Below are 18,715 nucleotides of genomic sequence, written 5' to 3' on the forward strand. Positions count from 1 at the left end.
ATTCCTATTTATTCACTTACCAAAAAAAAAAAAAAAATGTTTCTTTCTTTTTTTACCACGTCTCATTGCAGACTTCCTGTATGTGACGCCATATCCTTAAACATATCTCTAACTTTAATTTGTTTAATTTCTCTGCTTATTTTAACCTTACATGAATGAATACCGTTTTCAACAGTATTTTTAACACCATTTGATTGATGAAATGTGGATGCCTTTATAGATATACAGGCCGTAAGTCTATCTTTCTGATAAGTAGATAAGAACTGTTTACTTTTTTTTTTTACATAGGCATCACCACTTATCAAGGCCTTAAGGCTACTCACGGATAAGGGCTAAAGAGTGTACAGTAGAAATTGGACAATATAGTAACCGTTAGTAATGGAGATTCGGTAAATTTGTTAACTTATATGGAACGGCTCATCAAGAACTTGTTTACATTAGACTTGAAGACAACCATATTGTAGTCAGCCGGAAAGCAGGAAAACAGAAGACAATTCCATAGGCAGGCAGTTCTAATAAAGAAGCTTTCCTCATGGAATCTACGTTTAGGTTTAGATACAGATAAAGAGTGGGGGAAATTATTGATGATTTCTGCTAGACGGGTGTTTCTTGTGAAAGTTTGGCAAAGGGGGGCCATAGATTGGAGCTTAGCCGAGCACTTTCCATGAAAATAACGATACATCAGAGACAAATTCGCAACATCTCTTCTGTGAGAAAGAGGTTGCAGGGAAGAGAAAAGGACATCCCCTACGAGGCTACGAAGTCTATTTTGAACTCTATCAAGGCAGGATAAGTCCTTTCTAGCAGCTCCTGCCCAGATGTAGCAACAGTACTCCATCCTCGGACGTACCTGGCTCTTATATAGATAGAGAATAGCATCAGCAGTGAGATATCTACTGGATCGATAGAAGGATCCCACCATTTTTCCAGCGGCTTTGGCAACGGATTTAATGTATGTGTTCTACTTAAGATCAGGAGTAATGATCAAGCCCAGAAGCTTGTCAAAACATGAGGCCTCCCCAAGACGAGAGCTATTCATTTCAATTGATGCCAGATGGGGATCAGAGCGTTGATGATGTAAAGATAAAAGTTTGTCAGCTATTTGTGTGTGTGTGTGTGTGTGTGTGTGTGTGTGTGTGTGTGCACAGCAGTCAAGTTCTTTTGTACTGATAATTGAAAACGTGTCATTTATTGATGAGATGACAACACATGCATCATTTTGATGTGTTTGTGTGCAACTATGTACTGCCCAGACGACAACAGCGCTGACCCCAATGCTATTTTCGTGGTCTTTGTCTTCTTTTCTGCCGTGTCATCATCTCTCACATTGTCAACTGTTGGACGGTGGGTCACAAGTATAAAAATAAAACAGAATACAAAAAACACAAACTGTGAAATATCAATAAAATAAGATACGCATCAAGTGCGCTTGAAAGCCAAATTCCCACACAATTTTACGAAAATAAACAAATATTTTACTTGCTTGAAATTTATAATTTAAAGGTATTTCAGAGTCAAACTCCATCCTCAGTATCTTGTTTCTTTCTTTTTCTTCTTCTTCTTCTTATTCTTCTTCTTCTTCTTCTTTCTTGCTATGTTATAAAGTTGGAAAAAGAAAAGTCAGTAATAAAGACCCATGCATTGTCTCTCAGCAGTTGTATTTTGAAATGTTGGGAATGGTGCATTGGCGACTTGAGATTAACGTCAGGGGTGTGAGTTCCATTATAGAAGCATTGATTTAATAAAATAAAATACGCATTATGTGCGCTTGAAAGCCAAATTACAACGCAATTTTTTGTGAAAATAAACAAATATTTTACTTGTTTGAAATTTATGATTTGAAAATATTTCAGAGTCAAACTCCATCTTCAGTATTTTGTTTGTTTCTTTTCTTCTTCTTCTTTCTTGCCATGTTGTAATTTATTTTATTACTGACTTTTTTTTCTCCAACTTTACAACAACGCTTAGGTCCACATCTATCTTTACTGCTGAGGCTGTGTTCGTCAGTCAGTTGATCAATTCCCTCCCTCATTTCCTCTGAGCAACAACCTGTCTTCAACTCATAACTGTCATCAACTATCATTGTCGTTAACCGTTTCAAACCCAAGACTGTCCACAAACTGTTCCCAACCGTCATGAAACTTATTTTTATTTATTTGCAGACTGTTATCCTCATCTTCATTCTTCTTGTTGTTGTTTTACCACGTTTCGGCCAACTCATCCTCTGGCATTCTTCAGGTAATTAACGCAACAGGATAGGAATGCTGAGTCTTAGTAACTTCGGGCCAGTGGCGCAGTCATTAGAGGTGTTGAGATTTTATGGTTCCAGGTGTTTTGTTTTTTTTTAATTTTTTTATTACATTTTCACCCCAAATAAAGCACATTGCCACTTTGGTGTAGGGGGCTACTATCAGAGGCAGCAACTACTGGGGCACTATGTTGGGATTTGGGCAGCAAGATGTTGGTTCACGTTACACTTGAACTTCTGCATGTCAGTACAGTTAGGGAAGCAGTGACCTGGAATGGAATTCCAGAGTCTAGCGGTTCTGGGGAAGAAACTACTGGAGTAGAAAGCTCTTTTACAGCTAGGGATCTCTACTGTGTGGGGGTGGGATTTAGCTGCCTGTCGGGTTTGTCGAGGGTGTCTATGTCGTGGGGGCACAAGTGTCTGCAGTTCATCAGAGCATTCACCATTAAAATACTAGTAGAACAGGCAGAGGGATGCAACATTTCGTCGATGAGACAGAGGCTGAAGCTTAGATGCCAGTTCAGGGCCTATCAGATTGGCGACTCTCTTTTGAACCTTGTCTAGGAGCGAGAGACTAGCAGCAGATGCACAAGCCCAAATGTGACAACAATACACCATACGTGGGCGAATGGTGGCCTTATAGAGGTACAGGATACTTTCAGGTGTCAGTAGTTTTCTAGCACGGTAGAGAGAGCCTACCTTTTTCGCAGCGGCCCTGGCAATGTTTTCAATATAATTGTTCCAACTCATCATTGTCTAAAAGTATTGGTTTCAATCCTACCCGAAGCAGGCCAGAGGATTAGTTGGCCAAAACGTAGTGAGACAACAACAACTATGGAAGTCAATAATTACTGGAGACACAGTTACAAGACTCAACAACAACTATGAAGATGAGGATCAGGCTCCTTCAATCTTTGATAGACAATGGATACCCATGAAGGGTTGCCTGCGCGTGAAATCTTTGTGGCAGAATGTGCGCTATCACCAACCACACCTTTCCTGAGACAACATTGTTAAATACCAGTGGCAAGTGAAGTGCAAGACAGCTGGAAACAAATGCAGGGATAAGCGGAGAGCACATACAGCACCTAGAATTCCCAAATGGTCACCCATCTGGTACTAACCAGGCTCGTTGTTTAACTTCGGTGACCTGACGAGAACCAGTGTGTCAACGCGATTATGCCGTATAAGGAGGATAAGTCTGCAAATAAATAAATAAATAATTAAATAATTTATTCATCTGAAAGGATTCTAATAAAAACTAATATACATCATGAAACTATTGCACAAACCCACTGTCACACCCAAAACTAAAGTCTAAAACATATTAATCAATACTTTTGTTCTCATTCCATGATAGTCTCATTAACAATTCTATTCAGCTTTCTTTTGTGTTCCTTTGTGAACAATTTCCTATACTTTTGTTTTGCTGACAAATCTATTTCCTCTTTTTGTGTCATATTATTTTTTCGAAACACAGTCAAAATACAGAGAAAAATCAAGTTGATGTTTTTTTTAAACTAAATAAAATCTACTAAAATCCAATATTTCTGAACAAATTTTTATTTTTTCCAGAAAAATAAAAATGAATTTTATCATATTAAAAGCCCAATAACATATTTTTTTGATAATTTTTAATAGTTTAAATTTTAAATATTTCCAAAAGGCAGTCAAGTACCAATTAATAAAGATTAAACAAACTTTAAATATTTATTTTAAAAATATTTTTGACTCGATTACATTAATTTTTTTATTTCTAAATAAGATTTAAGATGATTTTCTATAAGCATATGCAAAAATATTAGAATATTAAAACCTGAACTGCAAATAATTTCAAATAATTCCATTTTTATGAGTCAAAAATATAATTGGCAGATGCCATCTTGAAATGAAAGCTTTTTAAAACTATGAAAACCTATACCGGTTACAAAAAAATAAATAAATAAATAAAAAAATAAATAAAACTACTTTGTTTTCTGATATTTTATTTTTTTCAACTAAAAATTTGTGGTATTATATATTTCAGTTTTAATATCATTTTTTGTCTGCTCTTATAATTTCCAAATTTTTCCTTGTATTTTCCTCAGAATAATTTTTTTATTTCTGATTTTATTTACAATAAATTCTATTATTTTCATAAATTGAATTTATTTTTAATTTAATAAAATCATTTTCGATATCTTATTTTCTAATTAATAACAAACGAACTACATTATTTTTCAATAAACCAGATTATCCTGTATTTTTCTCCAATTTTGTAAAAAGGACTATGAAAATTGTTTTTAACAGATTCAATATTTTATTGAATTTTGTTTGAACAAAAAGGGCAGACAATCGCTTCTGGTCCACTTTGTATGCTTGCCTTTGTAGCATAATTTCATTGTTTGGTTAGTCATGTGATGTCTACAAACATGCAGGCGATAATTTATTTGAGTAGTTTTTCTTTAAATGCGATAACAACTGTTTGTAGCGCCTATATTCCGCCATAATTCAGAGAATCTCAACAATAATTTTCCGAAACAATTATCATAATTTATGAATTTCCACATTTATATTTTTCTTTTTTGGTATTGATTTGTCCAAGCATTCTCCACTTAATATAAAATATTGGCAACATAGGAAAAGGAAATTATAAAATTTACTTTTAAAATTTTAAAGTTGTTTCTTTTTCCATAAAAAATAATGAAAATATATGTTTTTATGTTAACCTGAAAGATAATAATTATTTTATGAGAAATTTCCATGTACAACCGCCATATTGTTTTAAGCCGCCTACATGCTTTGCTAGACGATCTGTGGTTTGTTTTTTAATGCGCCAGATCTTGACTTGGTGCCAAGTTGTATTACATGTGCATTATTTTTCAGTCTGTAAATGACCATAGGACACAGCGGACTCATAGCAGTGTTTCAGAGAGCCAGGATTTTACCTTCATGGACACCAAGCAGTGGGTGAACGAAGAACATTTCTCTAAATACAGAGACAACATTATTGCTGAACTTATTCTACCCAATGAGGATATTCTACAGTGTTCGGCATGATATATTTGATTATAGTAATTTATTCCTATTTCTTCCAGAGACCATAAGGTCCCAAATATGCCCGAATTGGGCGCCAACCTTCACACCGTGTTTTCCATGAACAAACATGAATCCTTTTAAAGGAAACCCAAACTAACATTCCCGCAGAGGAATCAAACTAAAGGCTCCATTGCGTATGGATAGCAAATTCACCCATTGTTTTTGCAAAGGACTTACCGTGAACCAAAGAACTTTCATTTCTGATCCATTGTGAATAAAATTTGAGTTTTAAAGGTATGGCTTTGTTTGTGGAATTTAATTTGCTTTCTGCAAGGAGGAAATTGGGCGTGTGGGAAAGAAATTTCTTACAATATATAACATATTAAACGAATTTCACAATTCAAAACACAAACGGCGAAAAATTAAACACGTTTAAAATTCGGGGTTTCAATTTCAGAATTTGAAGACCTGCTGATTTGTTTTCTACATTCTTCCTCATCTCTTTCCAACAGGAAGTATATGTTTTTTATTTTCATGTTAAGAGTGACCAAAACTGAATAGGGGGCGGGGGGTATATATGCAAAAAAGTATATATACAAGAAAATTTTATATTGATTAAGTAATTACCTGGTTTTTATTTTATATAATTTTATATTGATTAAGTAATTACCTGATGTTTTAGATTTTTAAAGAGAAACTCAGTAAAAATAAACCTTACAACCCACCTCCATTTTGTCCGTCACTAACTTTTACCATTTCTCCCGTATATCCTAACACTTAGGGGAGAGGGGGCGTCAATAGTATCACACGTGTTAATTTGCATTTACGGTGGAATTTCTGTAGTTAAGATGATGTCATATCAGAGTGAACGTTTCACCTTGTAACCAATACTTTGACACCGTATTTTTATATACATTTGATGCTTTGGTTTAAAGTTACTTGTTCAACTCATGCCTTGAATTCTTAAGACATTTAAACAGGTACCTGCCATGGAATTGTTTAACCAAATTTTATCTGGCTATACATGTTTAATCGATTGAAAGCCATTAATAAATTACCATTTCTAAAATTCGTTGATATTACTAAAAACCAAGATGTTAGCGCACTTATAAAGGCCAAAAATTACTTGAGGATGACAGTTAATGGAATGATATGAACCAAGTTCGAATACTTGTGGGGACAGTTAATTACAGAAATCTGTTAATATTGAAGATGAGTATGTTGCAAGTTGAAGGGAAACGGTCCCATGGTAATGTGTTCTATTGTGCTACTATTGCTTGCTTGGGAGAGTCACTTGATCTGTATGAGCTATGATGACGTTTCTTTAAGGGTTGTTACGTCCTATCATGACATACTAGCTCTCCGGATGTTAAACAATTTAAAAACGATAGGTACACCCCTTTAATAAAAGGGTTTATATGATGTCTGCTATGTTTGGTCTTGTGTCAAGTTCTTGGTGTCATTATATGCCATTAATTCTCTCCTGAGAATTAATTATCTGGGCAGGAGTATTTGGTGCTGGAATTGAACACTGCATAAAATAAGTGAACATTGAAGAAGCATTTTGAGAATTTAAGAGTTGAGCTGGCATACAACTGGACAGTCCCCTAACTTTTTGCAACCATCTAAAACACTGTTAAAATTTCGACGAAATTAAAAATCTTCCATCATGGCAAAAAATGAGAGAGAAAGAGAGAGAGAGAGAGAGAAAGAGAGAGAGAGAGAGAGAGAGGGAGAGAGAGAATATAAATACAATATTTTGTTATTAAATGTATACACATTGTTCTGAACTTTAACCTTTTGAGAAGCCCATGTCAGTCAACATTAATCTAACCTGCTCCAGGTAAATCTATTCTGAATTGACAACACGCTTTCAAGTTGACATGTTTTTCATAACATGTTTTAAATCATACTCGTTTCCATCAGAGTTTTGGTTTTGTTGGAGTGGATCTGGAGGCCAACTTGTAAAGTGTGGGTGGTTAAGCTAGAAGTCTTGTTCTGCATCTGTTGGTGCTTGTGAAAGAACAGAGCGCGGTCATCCAGCTGAGTCCAGAGGGTCCACTGAATGCTGTCTCTCTGTCCATCCACTGTCCGCCTCATCACCCAGTCAATGGCGAAGAGAAACAAGAACGGCAACAGAAGGCATCCCTGTCGTATGCCAATCCTTATGTTAAAACAACGTGCCAACTGTCCTCCATGCATGACCTGACAAGTCATTCCTTCATACGACTTGAGGAAGTCCACGAAATTGACATACAATGAGGAATTCCACTCCAGGGACTGCTCGACTATGATGCATAGTGTGGCGCTCTGGTCAGTACAGGATCTGTCCCACCTGAAATCTGCCTGGTAGTCCCAGAGCTTAACATCCATTGCGTCTCTCATCCTCTCCAACAGAATCCAGTTGAACACTTTCCCTGGTACTGACAGGAGTGTGATGTTTCTATAGTTCTCACAGCTGCTAAGATCTCATTTCTTGAGCAGCTTTATGATGTGTCTGTTTTTCCAATCTGTTGGTACCTCTGTCGCACAGTGCATTGTGCGGAAATATCTGCATGTGTTGGATTGTCAACGGTAGTGGAGACCGAATCTACACGTTGATGGGGTCACAGGTTAAAGCCGTTGATATCGCAGGTGCATTGGGGAACTCGAGACTGATATAAACAAAGCGGGTAGCTTGTCAGAGGCAGAAGGAGAGAAAACAGACACACGCCCGGCTGTTGGGACACCGCTCGATTGTCCACTGACCACCGTCAACCGCCGCCCTCTCTATTCCACGTCGTCACTAAGTTTCTCGTTGCTTTACGCAAACAATTGATTTTAGTAGTCGCAGCAGTTTGGAAAAGAAATAAAGACATTTATTTTTCTACAAGTTGTTTCGCGTCTGTTTTTGGCCGGAGAGCACTGGGAACGCATCAGTTCTCAGATCTTCTCAAAGAGCGGCAGTAGCATGTTGGCTGTTGTTTCTACATCCGTCTTGAGGACTTCTGTTGGGATTCCATCTTTGCCGTTTTTCACCTTCTTGATGACACGAGTGATCTCTTCTTTTGTTGGTGGATTTATATGCTCTAGTCTTAGCAAAGATTGTTAAAAACTATTCCTATAATATTGTTTGTAACTAACAAAAACTATCACATGAAAGGAAAAACAAAACCTTTTTTTCATAACAAAAATTCTCATCATGTATTACTATAATGCTTTTTCTAGATGGGAGAAATCGTCTCCATTTTATTAATTATATAGATATAGATCATCATCATCATCATCATCATCATCATCATCTCTACTATTATATGAAAGTCACTCTCTGTGTGTGTGTGTGTGTGTGTGTGTGTGTGTGTGTGTGTGTGTGTGTGTGTGTGAGTTCATTCCTCATAGGTTATGAAACGGCTAAGCCTATCTTTTGCAAATTTCACACAAAGCTAATTTATATGCCCGGCAGTGTTCTTAGATATGTTTTGTACAGATATTCATCCGATAAATATCGAAAATAAAAAAAAATCCGATCTTAAAATAGCTTTTCTCTCCTTTAGCTAAAAAAGAATAATTTTTACAGGAGATTAATTTATGTTACACTGGCAAGGGAGATAATAAAATTTCAGCGAATCATTTCTGGAGATTTATCTTAATGATAGAGCATTTGCCTACAGATCGAATCATCCTCTGTTCAAGCTCAGGTCTACCACACCGTTTTATTTTACCTTTTTCTTATTAATGAGTTGAATTTACGATAAAAGAAGTAACGTTTAAAATCATCGCAAATAATTTCTTTGTTTGCATATTTTAAAACTAAACATTAATCAGAAATGACTTTTCCAGGGCATTCATCATCCAGGGCAAATATCAGCTGATGTGATATTGTAAACAAACACAGACTGGATTTTATGAACGACATTATCATTACTATTATTATTATTACTTTTTTTTTTTTGTGAATTTGTCCACCAGGGAAATTATTCCTTGTCATATATAATAATCAATAGAGGATTGATTCTATCACAATACATACGCAATCTGCATATATTAAAATATTCTGTTTAAGCATATTGTATGAATGGGCAACACCAGGCTACCAGCTAGTATTGTATAACTCCAAAGATTCTATTGTTAACATTAGTTTCCCTGATATTTTTCTAGTCTGAATTCTTTCTAGAAAGACATCAGGTACTTATGGGAGAAGGTTGCCAACAAGGTGTATTGCCACTTGAATGTAAGAGGCAACTATTTGGAACCATGCCTAGGAAAGATTAACAAGATGTTGGTTTATGTTTCATTTAAATTTCTGCATATCAGTCAGGGAAACAGGCAGCAGGACAGGAAGGGAATTCCAATGTCTAGCTGTGCGAGAGAAGAAACTTTTAGAGTAGAAAGCTTTCTGACATTTAGAGACCTCAATAGTGAAGGGGTGAGATTTTGTTGCTAAGCGGTTTTATCAGGGATATGTACATCGAGGAGGTACAAGTACAACGAGTTCATCAAAGCATATTCCATTATAATACTTGTAAAACGGTCACAGAGAGGCAACATTGCGGTGATGGGACAGGGACTGGAGCTTAGTTGACAAAGTGGGACCTATTAGATTGAAGATTCTTTTTTGGAGCTTATCCAAGAGGGAGAGACTAGTGGTAGATGCAGCAACCCAGATGTGGCAACAATATTCCATGCATGGGCGAATGGTGGTTTTGTAGAGGTACAGGATACTCTCAAGTATGAGCAGTCTTCTAGCACAATATAGGGAACCCACCTTCTTTGCAGCAGCCTTTGCAATGTCCTCAATGTATTTGTTCCAGTTCATATTGCCTGTGGATGTTAAGCTGAGGAGTTTAAAGGAAGAATTCTCAGCGTGTCATTTGTCATGGATATCGATGGTTGGAGAGGCTTCTCGTAATTGTTAAAGGAGATAAACCTTGTCTAACTAGCATTAAATGTTACCATCCATTTACAACCAAATTCCACTATAGTCTGGAGATCATTTTCTAACAATTCTGCCATTGTCTTAGATTTTTGTACATCCATTCTTCCCTCATGCATATTATAGAGCCTTGGATCATCAGCAAATATACCCATCTCGGACACAATGCTATCAGGAGGTCGTTAAAGAATATCAAGAATAATAGTGGTCAAAAGATCGACCCCTGAGGCACTCCCACATTAATGCTATGCCGTTTGGATGCATATCTATTAATGACAACCTAGATGGGCCTATTGTCTAAGAAGGATCTACTTATATTTAGTATACGTCCAGTTATACCATATGATTTAATTTTCAGCAGCAGCCCTTCATGCCAGACTTTGTCAAAGGCTTTGGATATATCGAGGGCTTTGCTTGGCTTATCCAGTGCATGGTATATGCATTCAGAGATTACTTAAAATATCTGCAGTAGAATGACATTGCCTAAATTCATACTGCTTGTTAGAAAAAACATTACCTTTTGTGAAATAGTGGACTAGTGTTTGATTAATTAAGGTTTCAAAGATTTTAGCGAAGAAGGGGGAGAAAACTGATAGGGTGATAATTGAGAAGGTCAGTCCTTTCACCAGAATTCTTGTACACTGGTACCAGAGATATCATCTCCCAGTTATTAAGGAAACAAGATTCAGCAAGGCATTTATTGTAGAGCTTAAAACGTATAGGGGCTAACTCAGCTGAGCATTTCTTAATTAGTATAGCAGAGATGAGGTCAAGTCCACACGCCTTGGAGGTGTCTAAGTTGAAATGTTGAGTGAGCTCATAAACTTTGTATTATTTGGAAGTAATTCAATTCATGAGGTACAAGGTGTTGTTATATTTAATTTATCTACATCGATGTTGCCATCCTTGGAAATTAAATCTATGTGCCAATGTTGCCAGTAGCCAGAGGCTATGGGTGACATTCATTTGCACAAGAAGTATAGTAGTGTTCAGATGACAAAGATTCGTTAAGCCACTTAGCCTTCACACTGGCCCTCTGTGTGTTGAAAGCACACATGAGCTTGTTTATATAGATTTTATAAAGAGGTGCTCGGCTCTCACACAGGCTGTTTCTGAATGGTTAAAGTCCAACACAGGCAACTAACCAAGATTAAACATTCTTATCCAATCAGTACTAAGCATATAAGTCAAGAAAATATAACACGATTTAGAGATTGCTTCTCTGTTGTTCTATTGTTGTTGTTGTTGTTGTTACTGCTACTGCTACGATTACTTTTGTATCGCCCAAACTGAAAATTGAACCTTCAACTTCCTGAAGCGTATCACTTACAACTGAATTTCACCTAGTGCTTTATCAATTGTGCAACAGACCCTTACCAAAGAATGCAATTGCTAATTACTTAAGACTTTAATCTGATTATCGCTGATGGAATGAAAGCATGCTATCCTGGTGAATTAACAAAACGGTTCGGTTTGAAATCCCATGCAGATCCTAGGTGTATCTTATCGAACTTGGGAATCTTTTTGTTGAACTTAGGAATCAGCACAGAATTTATTTAATCCATGGGGGTAGCATGCTCTCGTTCTGTCAGCCATGATTAGTTAAAAGTTCTAAGTAATTCGCAATTTTATTTTTGAGTGTCGCCCACACTGTGGCTTGAAGCTTCAACCTCCAGAATAGTGTAACTTTACAACTGAATTTTATCAAGTACTTTATCCACTATGCCATAGGTTCTTGCATCCCTTTGAAATTCCATGCAGATTTCAGAGTTTTACAAAAAGATTCCAGAGTTCCAGAAAGATTCCAGAGTTCGACAAGATACTCCAGAAGGTCGGAGATTACACTGTTGTTTGAATAACACTCACGATGAGAACAGTAGTCTGAATAATCCAAATTATCAGTCCCCAAGTCCCCATCTCAAAAAGTTAGAAACGTATATATATATATATATATATATATAGAGAGAGAGAGAGAGAGAGAGTTTATATGTTAAAATTTTATTTAAAAAAGAATCACTTTTCAAAATAAAATTTATTATTTGAACAAAAGAATACAATCTTTTAATTAATGTCCTTAATCCATGGATTTTCAACGTAAGTACATCTCCTCAGAGGAAAAATTCTAGCAAAATACTAATATTGGTTCGCAAATTATTTTGCTAAATAGTGTACTAGTTACAGAGAAAATATTAAAGACGAAATGCCTTTAAGGTTTTAACCAATTTTCACAGCATGTTAACATTTTATTACAATTTGATTATCAGCGTGGACTATACCTTTGTCATATCAAAAGACTTATTTAAGTTTACCGTCATGGACTAATTACCAATTTAGAACCTGACGCATATATGTATATTCGTAATTTATGCGGGCATGTGTGCAAATTACATAAGTGTATTTGATTTTAGGGTTGTTTATGTAAGCATAACTGGTGTACGCATGCTTAACGGACATGTGCTTAGTCACATAGCAATAATTGTGGTGGCAGCAGAGAAGCTTATAGCAGCCGCTACAAATAAGCAGAGACGACTTCTGACGCCTTCGAGATTTGAAAACCACTTTCTGCCTGGTATGTCCAATCACAAGCCAGCTCTCTATCATGTGACAGAGTATATAAAAGGTGAAATCACAAACTTTTAATCCTCTTTCATCCTGACCCTGAATGGGAGCAGACATCGCCTGGTGCTACTGCCCCAGGCAGGACATGAGTACTATGAGCTAGGTTCAAAAGAGAGTCTATGAGCAAGGTTCAAAAGAGAGTCACAAATCTGATAGGCCCTGAACTGGCATCTAAGCTTCAGCCTCTGTCCCATCGACGAAACGTTGCATCCCTCTGCCTGTTCTACAAGTATTTTAATGGTGAATGCTCTGATGAACTGCAAGCACTTGTGCCCCCATGACGTGAACACCCTCGACAGACCTGACAGGCTGCAAAATTCCACCCCCACACTGTAGAGATCCCTAGATGTAAAAGATCTTTCTACTCCAGTAGTTTCTTCCCCAGAACCGCTAGACTTTGAAATTCCATTCCAGGTCCCTGCTTCCCCAACTGTACTGACATGCAGAAGTTCAAGTGCAACGTGAACCAACATCTTGCTGCCCAAATCCCTACATAGTACCCCAGTAGTTGTTGCCCTTGATAGGAGCCCCCTACACCAAAGTGGCAATGTGCCTTATTTTGGGGTGAAAATGTAATTAAAAAAAAAAAAAGTTATGGCTCTTTTCAAACTCCCATTTATTTCCATGTGTGGTACCCAAAACCAACATCCTTTGTCATGCTGAAGAACTGTCCTCGTCAATACAACTCACACTCATGCATGACAACACGTCAACACACTGAAGACTTTGCCCTTTCTTTCTCTTTTAACCGGCTTCCTTTGTTCCAGCAACTACTAGCTATAAACACGTGCGCGTACGAACACTGAACTCTCTTACTAATACGCTTCTCTCTTCTACCAAAGCTACTAACGAAAATGGCAAATAAAGTTTGTTTATTAAATGTTAAAATGAGACTTCCTTTCGTTGTCTTTATTTTAAACTAAAATGGTGACCCAGACGTGATATGAACACAAAACTACTAAAAGCTTGCCCAGAGGAATCAACCTTACTCATAGCAGGGTTTTTTTTGTTTTGTTTTTTATGTACTAAAAGCTGAGGATATGTAATCGGCAATCTATCCAACAGTGTTTGTGCCATTCTGTAGCTAAGGTGGCCTTTCTTCTGTCGAGCTGGAGTATGGTTCTGCCCAGTTTTAGCAGGTCCGCCCTCACAGGCTATATTTTTAGAGAAAGGGGGTTAGTTTATAGCTAATCGTCTGCGGCGCGCTTACCTAGGAATGCCGACAGGGCTGTTCGAGCATTTTTTGATGGTTACAGTGTACACATTTTTTTGTGCTTTGGTTTTCCAATCATTATTTTCCAACCTTGCGTAACATCTTCCCGTAGTGAGAGGAAGGTAAATACGAGGAGCAGGGGGGGGGGGCGGTAACTTTAAAGCGGCCACGACCAGTTCGATCTTTTGTTCATTATTTATTAGGAAATCGACGGAACATTCCAGAGTTATTGACGGATCAAGTTACAGGATAAGTTCTTCACCAAAATTTGCTCAAATGCCATTATTGACATTTAAAACTGTTGCCAATATTATTCCAAGTTACTGGCATTAACCGACGTTGTCCTGGATAGAAACATATTGTCAGGTGAAAGTTCAAAATGTATTCATTTTCTTTTTTCTATTTTTTTTATTCGATGTATATTATTTTATTTTAATTTCAATAAATATCCAATAAATAACTCAATATGTAGCTATTAAAGTTACGAGTAAGCGCGAAATACAGTCACACAGACATCTCGGATAATTTTAGTAATAATACGCCTTGTAAGCCCCCTTCAACAATACACCCGAAACGAATAAAATTGCGTACTTCAGCTCCACCCCCCTACTCTTACCATATTAAGAATGGCTCTCTAAATTGGCACCCGGATGTTAAAATGCACAAGTGCAAAAATTTACATCCATTAAACAGGGATTTTTTTTTTTAAACATTTGTTTTAGTTTTCTCTTATTTCAAAAATATTCGATTAATCTTATAAACAAAAATTCAGTTTTGTATCTAATAAAATTACGAATAGACGAGAAACACAGACAGACGCGGGACGAGATCGTTTCATTCGCGTAAATACAGTCTAATAAAGCACATGTATCATGGTGAATGCGTAGTGTTTATTTCCATCATCGTCGGCGTTGCTTCAATGGTTTGGAAAATAAAATATAAGTAATCTTTTTACATAATAAGAGCACACACGCGCGTGTGTTGAAACCCACGCAAGTCCGTGCTCAGTTCTAAGGGTGTTAAATGATTGCATAAATAATTAAATTTTAAATTAACAAAGATCATTTTTCAACGTTTAAAATTAGCAGCGACTAAGTATTATATATATAAGTTGGGTTTTTTTCTTCCCCTCGCCTTCTTTTAAGAGTGTCTTCTCTATCGCGACATTATACAAATTTTATTTTTTCTCCTCCGATTGTATTTAGCGACGAAATTAACAGTAACTTTGTTGTTAAAATAAGTCGAGATAATTCGTCTTTCCTGAATTGTTTTTTTCTTTCGCTTTTTTTTTTTTTTTTAAACATTATTGTATGAAAACGTTTAAGACGGAATATAAAAAAAAAAAAAAAAAAAAATTAAAATATCATTCGTATTTAGTTTTTTATTTACTTATTATTTTTTGCGTGGTTCCGCAAAAAATAAATAATTAAAAAACTAAATAAATAAATAAATAATAAAAAGGCCGCCAAAGACAAAAAAAATGGAAGTATCTACCAATTCCGCATTAAATATCGTAGATATTGGTGTGATCGCCGGCTATTTCGTCTTCATCTTTATTATTGGAATATTCGTAAGTATACCATTTCTTATATCTTTTATGTGTGTTTATTTAGAATTACATCTCTTTTTTTTTAACTAAGAAAAATATATATAGAACTCTTTATGATGTACGTAACTCGCCGCGGAACGATTTCATATTTCAAAAATCACCTAAATTGATCAAGTAGCTGTTTATTTGTGTGTGTGTGTGTTTTAATTAAGATAAAATTAGGTTTGTATTACTATAGACACAGATTCGAAAAAGTTGTCACCCCCCCCCCCAAATCTATAACAACTAAATGTTATCAAAGGCAAGATAAATTACTTTTCTACCTGGATAAATATTGGGTGGGTTTCTACTACCATTTTGTGTTATTCCTTATTTTGAAGTGATTATCGAGTCTTCAAATACACCGTGGCCATCTTTTCTTGTTCTCCGGTAGCGTTCAACATTACTCATTTTTTTAACCGGAGAAACATTTTACATTAAATAAAAACACGAAAAACTTATTCAGTTAGCTAGAAAAGTAACTTATCTTGCCTTTGATAACATTTAATTGGGTGCTAGTGCACTTACTGATCCGCGCTATTTTTTTGAAATCGTATTTCCAAGTTTAATTAAAGTTTTATGTTTTTTTTAATCGGTTGTAAGGTTAAAAATACAGTACAAAACATCCTCCCCTCCCCATGTTAAGAATGGCTTTTTAAATAATAACGTTAGTATTTCAGCACGGATCACTGTGCACGTGCACGACTACCTTAAATTGTTATATATTTGTTTTTGTTTTTTTTTTTTTTAGAACTTTTTCGACTCTATGTGTATATTAAAACAAACCATAAAATTTTATAAGGAAACGTGGAGGAGGTTTAAAATTTTGCGGAAATTTAAATTTCGGTACTCATCCAGAGAGTGATCCGTGCTGACTGCTGAAATAATAATGTTATTTAAAAAGCCATTCTTAACATGGGGAGGGTGTTTTGTACCTATTCTGTACTTTTACAATTAAATAAAAACATAAAACTTTAAACGTGGAAATACGATTAAAAAAAAAAAAAAATAGCGCGGATCACTCTCTGCATTAGCACCTAAATTTCGTTCCCTTTTATTTTTTTATTTTTGGTAAATTTTTAGTTTACCGACTCCTCGGCATTCACCTTTTAATTTGTTGACTTATTAAGGTTTTCAGGTACGCTGAGAACGAATATCGCATTTATTTTTTGCGCAAACACGCAGTTATCCATATTTGAAGACATTCAGTATCCAACGTAATCCTTATCATTTTTAATGGCGGCCATCTTGTTTTCCAATAACGAAAAAACGCCAAAAGAAGCTAAATATGCCCTCCTCCCCACCACCGGTGTTGGCGCAAAAAAGTAAAGTTTATTAGAGGGGGGAAGGGGAAAATTCCAATAAATCTTGAGCGAAAGGAAAGAACGTGAAGAAAAGGCCACAATTTAAAAACAGTATTTAGAGTAATATTTATTAAAATAACTTACAAGGTAAATAGGTAATATCCCTTGAGAGCGTACGGTGGTTATATGAGAAAATAAAGCTGTGTACGCATTATAAATGTTTCTTTTCTGTGCCTTATGTTCTACATTAGTACATTAGGGGTCATTTCGAGTTAAAAGTTTACTTAATGCACCCATCTGAACTAGAGAAAATCATGATTAAAATGTGTATGTCTTGTGTAAATAAATAACGATGAATATCTAATATGGCTGACCAGACCAGGGTGATCAAAAAGTCAGATCGAGCGTACCGGAAAACGAAATAAGATCAAATTGACAACTGGCCATTTTTTTTATTTTTTGCTTGAACTTTGCGCTTTTCGGGTTATTTTGTTATGTTTTATTTTCTTGGTGGATATTTTTTTTGGGGGGGGGGCAGGTCTTTGATATGTCAAGAGCAATTGCTCTAGATAGGAAGCCTTTGTCGATAGATTCACTAATCCTATGAGATATAACCGTTAGCACATCTGCTGTAGATCTAGCAGAACGGAAACCATATTGCATGTCACTAAGAAGGTTATTTCTGCTGAGGTGGTTGACTACTTTATATAATATGGATTCCAGCAACTTACTCGTGACACACAGGATACTTATTGGTCTGTACTGAGAGGGAAATGACTTATCACCTGAATTCTGAAATATAGGGCATACTGATGAGGTTTTCCAGGGTGTTGGGAAGCACGTTTCCTTAAACAGTTTTGTAAGTATGGGAGCAAGTTCTGGTTGAAGCTTACTATAATTGGGATGCCGTCAGGGCCAGTTGCTTTACTGGAATCAAGGTTCTTGATTAGCTTGGCGACCTCACGCACAGATATTTGTATGTTGCATAGCGTGTTGTCTGTTATAGCAGGAAATACGATGGCTTTCGTTGCATACGCGCGTGCGCGCATTTTAGTAAGAAAGTTGAAAAAATGAATATAATTAAGAAAGTGAAAAAAAGATTGTCTGTTTCGATATCGGGAAACGGAAAAATATCCGGAACGGTGGTGGTGGGGGGGGGGGCATTTCGGCATTGAAGCCGAAAAATGTTTTGGGGGCCATGCTTTGGCTCTTTTGGCTCCGTTTGGCTCTTTCTTGCGTTTTTTTTTTCTAAATGGGAAACAAGATGGCCGCCAGCAAAAACAATAGTGATTACATTGGATACTGACTGTCGTCAGATATGAATAATTGCGTGTTTGCGCCAAAAATAAATGCGATATTCGTTCTCAGCGTACCTGAAAACCGATTTAAGTCGACAAATTAAAGGTAAATGCCGAAGGGTCGGTAAACTAAAAAAAATACTTTTTTTTTTTTTTTTTAAATTACGCATACGCCAACAAAATCGAAAATTCATCGTTCACATTCGAAATGTCAACTTGTATAGGTTTGTTTTCGGGTATTTAGTTATGAGTTAGGCGTATTTATTCCGAAAGCCGTTCTTAACATGGGGAAGTTGGAGGTGTTTATTCCGAAAGTCGTTCTTAACATGAGGAGGTTAGGGCTTTTTATTCTGAAAGCCGTTCTTCGTTGTCAGCATTCTCGAAAACCTCTAAAAGTCGACATTTTGAATGTGAGTTGCAATAGTTGTATTAATGTTAAAAAAAAAGAAAAAAGGTAAATTTTCAGATTAGGCCCACCTCCACAATTTTCTTTTAAATGACGACTTGTGCAGGTT

At 36.2% G+C, this 18,715-nt stretch overlaps 1 protein-coding gene and 1 long non-coding RNA gene across 2 annotated transcripts in view; one reads left to right on the plus strand and one right to left on the minus strand.

Annotated features, from left to right (window-relative positions):
• Window positions 1–1,579: 1,579 nt before the first annotated feature.
• On the minus strand, window positions 1,580–16,872 carry LOC145286189 (uncharacterized). The gene is made up of 2 exons (XR_013869121.1): window positions 16,705–16,872; window positions 1,580–3,449 (listed from the first exon to the last, which is right to left on the minus strand). It is a non-coding gene; the product is annotated as an uncharacterized LOC145286189 (long non-coding RNA).
• Window positions 15,366–18,715, plus strand: part of LOC145286188 (sodium/glucose cotransporter 4-like) — a 115,057-nt gene continuing 111,707 nt past the window's right edge. Inside the window, exon 1 of the mRNA XM_080134980.1 lies at window positions 15,366–15,580. Within this exon, the coding sequence (XP_079991106.1) occupies window positions 15,491–15,580 (90 nt within the window). The 5' untranslated portion in view covers window positions 15,366–15,490. The remainder of the gene's footprint in view (window positions 15,581–18,715) is intronic.

Source organism: Euprymna scolopes, chromosome 10, assembly GCF_053919585.1.
Source record: "Euprymna scolopes isolate OS-2025 chromosome 10, ASM5391958v1, whole genome shotgun sequence".
NCBI lineage: Eukaryota > Metazoa > Mollusca > Cephalopoda > Sepiida > Sepiolidae > Euprymna > Euprymna scolopes.